General features: G+C 33.6%; 1 protein-coding gene across 1 annotated transcript; it reads left to right on the top strand.

Moving 5' to 3' along the window:
- The first annotated feature begins 1,437 nt into the window (after window positions 1-1,437).
- Window positions 1,438-6,067, top strand: LOC120086338 (cytokinin dehydrogenase 7). Its single transcript, XM_039042943.1, has 4 exons — window positions 1,438-2,165; window positions 2,273-2,548; window positions 3,492-3,754; window positions 5,075-6,067. The coding sequence occupies exons 1-4, from the start codon at window positions 1,467-1,469 to the stop codon at window positions 5,391-5,393; spliced, it is 1,557 nt and encodes a 518-aa protein (XP_038898871.1). The 5' UTR covers window positions 1,438-1,466; the 3' UTR covers window positions 5,394-6,067.
- The last annotated feature ends 666 nt before the right edge of the window (window positions 6,068-6,733 follow it).

Below are 6,733 nucleotides of genomic sequence, written 5' to 3'. Positions count from 1 at the left end.
TAATTAAATTAAGTGATCCCAACACGAAATTTAAAAGGAAGAGAAAAAAGAAAAGGTCCCATAAATTGATTTTTTTAAGGAGATGGGACGAATGAGTAAATTAAACATATTAAATAAATTGATTGCTAGACAATTGTATAGTTGAAAGGTCGTATTTGCATTGATGTAATAATAACAATAAATTTAATGATATACTTTAAATTTGGGATTGTTTTCAAATATAGAAAAAAGATATAATTAAATATTATCAATTTAAAATAAAAAAAATAATTTTAATAATTTGATGACTTAAAATAATTTTTCGTCTACTAGTAAAAGGAAATTTTGGGGGAAAAAATGAAGAGCCAAAAGCCAATTCAATGACCTTTGGAAGAAAAAAAAAAAAAAAGCGTACGTGTTGTTTGTTCATTGGTAAAATCCAATAATGTCGACATGACCAAATCCAAAGTATAAAATAAAAAGAAAACAGAAAAGATAAAACTATTGCTCATGGAAAACAATCTTTATTTATTTATATACAATTTAATAGTTTTTTTTTTTTTTTAATTATCGAGGTTTAGATTCTCGTACTCTCCCTGATTATTATACTTAAGATATACTTAAGAAAGAATACTGATCATAAATCCAAATACTTAAACAAATCAATATATGATTGTTTAAAAAATAAGTAGTTTGATTATATACATCTATGATTTACTGAACTAAACAATATTAAAATATAATTTTGGTATCGGTACTTGGAAATCTATTAACTTTTAGTTGATATACTTTTAATAAATCTTAAATTAGGTCTCTAAAATTTAATTTGTACCAAAGTTGGTCAAATAATAATAATAACAATTTTCATGTACGAAAATATGATACGTAAATGTGGTTTTAAAAGATATAGTAAAAATGGCAATATAGTAGAAAATTTAAAATAAACAACAAACCAGTTGTGGAGACTAAATTTAAAATTCATTGAACATATGTATCATAAAATTGAACAACATTCAAAATCAAAATAAAGGGACTATAATGATATTTTAAACTATATAAAAAAAACATACAAATCAACCCAAAAATCACAAAAAAAAAAAAAAAAAGTCAAATAAAACTCTGCGAATGGAATATCCAAGTTTTGAAAATTGATTAGATAAAAAGATCAGAACTCATCATAAAAATATTAAAATTCTAATGTGGAACTAAGTTTACTCGATCATAATTAACATCTAGTCTTTATTTTAAGGTTGGAATATTGTCAATATATATTGCTAACGTACTAAAAGGGAAAAAATATACACAATAAAATCCATAGAAAAAAAATCCAATGAAACGATAATGTTTAACACCCACGAAATAGGTTTATAGTTCATGAAATTTGAATTAAAATTACCATATTATCCATTTAAATGCATTAATTAGTTAAATTTCGGGGGGTGGGGGGGGGAGGGAAAAAAAAAAAAAATCCTCTTCCTCCGACGGCGATGATGATTGCTTACCTGGAACCGTTTCTACAGGACACCGATTCCCGCCGGCCACACGACGGCTCCTCTCTATGCGAAGCTTTAGAGCTTCAACTACAAGGCGGCGTCAGTACCGACTCACGGGACACCGGTTTAGCCGGTAAGGATTTCGGTGGGCTACATTCCATAACGCCGTTGGCTTTGATAACTCCAGCTGGTGCCGATGACGTGGCGAAAGTAGTGAAATCAGCCGTACAATCGTCTAATCTGACGGTAGCAGCAAGGGGTAACGGCCACTCAATCAACGGCCAGGCGATGGCGTATGGAGGGTTAGTTATGGACATGCGTGCCATGGAGGATCATTTCCGGGTCGTCACGATTAACGGATTGTCCTATGCCGACGTGTCAGGAGGGGCATTATGGGAAGACGTCTTGAAACGCTGCGTTTCAAGTTACGGATTGGCTCCTAGGTCATGGACGGATTACCTTAGCTTAACGGTCGGCGGGACACTGTCCAACGCCGGCGTTAGTGGCCAGGCTTTCCGGTACGGCCCACAAATATCCAACGTGGCTGAATTAGAAGTTGTGACTGGTAAAGGCGATATATTAATTTGTTCAGAAAATGAAAATTCGGAATTATTTTTTAGTGTTCTTGGTGGTTTGGGTCAGTTTGGGATTATCACAAGAGCTCGTGTTTTGCTTCAGCCAGCTCCGGATATGGTAATAATCCTATTATTTCCATTAATTTCGGGTTAATTTCATATTATAACCTGCATGAGTCACAGGTTTACGTTAATTACGTAATTAATGTTTAATTTTTTAATTAGGTGAGATGGATTAGATTGGTTTATGACGAATTCGAAAGGTTCGCTCACGATGCCGAATCCTTAATACGGCGGCCGGAAGGCGACTCGTTTGATTACGTGGAAGGCTTCGTTTTTTCCAACAACGATGACCCATTAACTGGAAGACCGACAGTACCGTTAGACTCCAATACCGTCTTCGACTCATCTTATTTAGGGGAAACCGCCGGTTCGGTTCTCTACTGCCTTGAAGTCGCCGTCCACTACCGGAACAACGACCAAGTCTCAACCGTCGACACGGTAAAAAGAAAGAAAAAAAAACTAGTAATTAATATTCTATTCATATTATTATGTTAATGAAGATTAGAACATTTGTGACCGTCCGATCTCGCGACGATCTGTGGGGTCGGGTATGTAAATATTTATAGAGACACACACACGTATAATTGTCGTAAAAAAAATGACTGAGTTTTTGACCTTAGTAAGGAAGTGGAATTTGACCCATTGAAATAGGGGTTAGTGGGTCCTACCGTGAGAAGAGGTGGAATTTTATTATATTATATTAATTTAATTTAAATTCCAGCGGCGGAGAGTGAAAAGGTCAAAACAAGTTATAGTAGCTCTCAGTCATACGTGTACGAAAATTAGGGGGGTCTCTTTGGTGGGGGGAAATGGCTATATAGCCTTATACATAAAGTTTTATAATTTTCATTTTCTTCTTCATAGTCATCATTATCCAAACCATAAACCGACGACCTTTTTAATATGTATTATTATTTTTAATTTAATATTGTGAGGCTGTTATTTAGTTTGGAAAAAAAAACATGAAAACTGACAATACGATATAATGTATCTTCCATTGGATTTTCTGACACTGGGTAGCTCCCATAACTGCCCAGAGTATCTATTCCTAATTACGAGGATAGCACTGTTTCTTAATTCTAAGGTTATTAAAATTTTCTAGTATTTGGAGTGGGGGTATTTTGGTAATTAAAGTGGAGATATTGGGGGTAGAATTGTAAAATGGGAGGGAAGGGAGTGTTTCGTAAAAACACTGATCATTTGAGATTTTGCTGACACAATGGTCCCCATAAGTTGCTACAAGTGGCCAAAAAGCCATCATTTTCTGGAATCTGTAAATCATGAGTGGTATACTGGTATGTCCTTTTGCTTTGAAACGAAATGACGGAAATGCCCCTTCCCATGTATTTTGGGTTTTTTTTTTTTTTTTATTATTTGTCAGGATGTTCAGAGGTTGCTGAGTGGGCTTGGGTATGTAAAGGCGCTGAGATTCCAGGTGGACCTCAGTTACATACAATTTTTGTCACGCGTGAAGCGTGCGGAAGAGGAGGCAATTGCCAACGGCGTTTGGGATGCTCCTCATCCTTGGCTTAATCTCTTCGTGTCAAAATCTGACATCGCTGATTTTGATCGTGTGGTCTTCAAGTCCCTCCTCAAAAATGGGGTCGGTGGGCCCATGCTCGTCTACCCTCTACTGCGTAGCAGGTAAGTACTGTCTCCTTTATTTCTAAATTTTACTTTTTTAAAAATACATTTTTGATCCTTGTTCTTTTTTAAAAAAATAAAAAAACTGGTTGAATTCTAATTTATGTATCAAAATGTTTTACTTTTAGTTCTTAACTTAATTTTATTTCAATTAGTTCATAAATAGGGTGCTTGGTTAATTGAAATTCTTCTAATTCTTGAAATTAATGAATAATTTTTTATGTTAAAGATTGAAAGTGAATATTTAGTAAATAATCAAGTTAAATATAAATTTAAAAATTTAAAAACTAAATTAAAATAAAATTCAAATTTTAAGATAAAATCTTTGAGTCTTGTAGACGAAATAAAAACTAAATGGAAACCTAAATTAAAAAGGTATTTTCTTCTGTAAAATTTGAAGAAAACAAATAAAATTGTACGATGGGTTTGTTGTCTGGTCTGGATGTCAAAGCATGCTTGCTGCCACGTAAGAGTTAGGGAAATGTTCCAAGCTGGATTTATAGCTAAACGACGACGTTTTTATTCACGAATTCCATCTGTCATAGACACGTGTTGTGCACATGGGCTGAGAGGGAGAGGGATGGGAGTGGAGCCCAAAACGGTCACGTTTTGGCTTAAACCTTAAGTCACCTGAGCCCTTCAATCTGATTTGATGAACATTTTAGATTGGGTGGTTAAGATTTGAGTTACGCCAAAATTCAAACATCTCTATCATGCACGTGGGACCCTAGTTCTCACACGTATGCTATTCTTAGCAACCATTCTCTACAAACATTCTTATTAACGTTGTTTGTTAATTTTTAATTTTTTATTTTTCAAAAAAAGGCAGGATAAGATAATTATAATAATAATAATAATACATTAATACCAATAATAATAATAATGTATATTTAAAAAATTGGGACAAAGATATTGTGGGTCCCATGTTTTTGGAGTGTAAAAAATTGAAGAAAAATTTGGAAATTGACTGACCTTATTGGGGTGCTCATATAAAGGACTTGCCTTTATAGGTGATGGAGTGTAGGGAAAGGGGTAAATTGGTCAATGAGAATATTACTTTTTGAGGAAAAAAAATGGGATTTTATTTTTCTCTTTTTCTTTTTCTTGAGATATGTAACTTTCACGATGGCCAATGGATAAAACAAAAGCAAGGCAACTTTCAAAGTCAGTATATTTGCCATTCGTGAAACGACAAGGTTTTTTATTCGCCAACCTGGATTTTACACCAAATTCTCCTAAATGCCCCTCCCCACTTGGTCCACCTTATTTCATCTCTCTCACGAGTTTTAAAGTTGATTGATGATTTAACAATGTTTGCAGGTGGGATTCCCGAACATCGGTGGTGCTACCAGAAGGAGAAGTGTTGTACCTAGTGGCGTTACTACGATTCACTCCCCCAAACCCAAAATCGACATTGGTTGATAAATTAGTGGAACAAAATCGAGAAATTATCAATATATGCAATGCGAATTGCATCGACTTCAAACTCTACTTACCACACTACCATTCAGAAAAGGAGTGGAAGCTTCACTTTGGGAATCAATGGAGTAGATTTGTTGAGAGAAAAGCCTCGTTTGACCCAATGGCCATCCTTGCTCCAGGTCAAAAGATCTTCACCAGAATTCTACGTAATCAATAAGTCCATTTTTTTATCCAAAAAACTCCAATTTTTTTTAATAAAAAAAAAATTGATATTGTTAGCTACAAAAGCAAAACTCAACCCACAATTTCTTATAGTGGAGAGTACGAAACCTTATATGTTGTTATCACTCGTAAAACACAAATATTAGTACAATGTAAAGGACAATAGTAATTTTTTTAAAAAAGAAAAAAAAACTTTTTGGAGCCAAAAAAAAAAAAACTACAAAACTTGATCATTTGGGTTTATAGAAAAGCAATAAATGATTTTCTTTTCTTTTTTTTTTTTTTTTTTTTTTTTTTTTTTTTGTTTGTTTAAAGATGCAAAGTGATTTGACTTGGATAACATGCTTCCTTTGTGAAAAAATTGACTTAAAAGACAATGAGTGTCGTGGATATTGTATCATTTTGAAGTGATGTCGAGAGCCCATTGGCTCAAAGTGTCTACCAATGCAATTGAAAGGCAGGTGCCACCATGGCCACAATTTTGTATGTGTGCATGTTTGTCCTCTTAACTCTGCTGACTAGAAAGCTTGAACCATATGCATTACCTGTCTCTTCTTCAAAAAGTTGATGTATTAGATTGGGTTCCATGAGTTGGATTTTGATTAAGATTACATCTCTTTTTCAAATCAACTAAATATATGAAAAGATTGCAAAAACAATACCCTTAAATTATGGTGCCTGTTCAATTGTACTTTCTTCGATAATTATAATACCCTTATACATAGTTCTTCATTTAAGATAATCACAAGTTTAACATGAGATTATAACACTATAGTAGACAAATTATTATTATTATTATTATTAAAAAGAAAAGAAAAGAAAAGAAAAGAACCAAACAGTGTGGATCGGTTCGGTCGGGTCGGTTCGGGTGGATGAAGGAGACAAGAAGGGGCTGCTTTTTAGGGTATGCAATTTAGGTAAGAGGGGAAATTGGTTGGAGTTTTGAATATGAAAAGCATAGAGAGGGATAAAAGGTAAATGGGAATGGGGTCAAAAAGTTGGCTTTAGGAGGCAATTATAAGATCATGATTTCTTGTAAGGTGCACCCAACCAATCACAACTCCATGCAATTTCAAAACAAATTATAATATAATTTATTTTTTATATATAATCCTTTTTCGATTCTTGAGTCATGCACGAACGTCTTTGAACCCTTATGTTCAAACCCATTTTTAACTCCAAGTTTTTAGATATCTCTCTTATTTTATTTTATTTTTTTTCTAGAAAGATGAGGGGAGAAAAAAGAGGAGCTTTTTGAGGTTCTATTTAAATTTCCATGTGCATATAGAAAAAGAGCAATTTTTATTATTATTATTATTTATAATATTCGAGAGT

The sequence above is a fragment of the Benincasa hispida genome, chromosome 9, assembly GCF_009727055.1.
Source record: "Benincasa hispida cultivar B227 chromosome 9, ASM972705v1, whole genome shotgun sequence".
NCBI lineage: Eukaryota > Viridiplantae > Streptophyta > Magnoliopsida > Cucurbitales > Cucurbitaceae > Benincasa > Benincasa hispida.
The sequence above is the reverse complement of the archived record's forward strand: the minus strand, read 5'-3'. Positions and strand labels throughout refer to the sequence as shown.

Coding starts and splice junctions, on each gene's coding strand:
- LOC120086338 (XM_039042943.1), top strand. CDS start 1,467: ATGATGATTGCTTACCTGGAACCGTTTCTACAGGACACCGATTCCCGC. Junction 2,166..2,272: donor TTCAGCCAGCTCCGGATATG/GTAATAATCCTA, acceptor TTTTTTAATTAG/GTGAGATGGATTAGATTGGT. Junction 3,755..5,074: donor TACCCTCTACTGCGTAGCAG/GTAAGTACTGTC, acceptor CAATGTTTGCAG/GTGGGATTCCCGAACATCGG.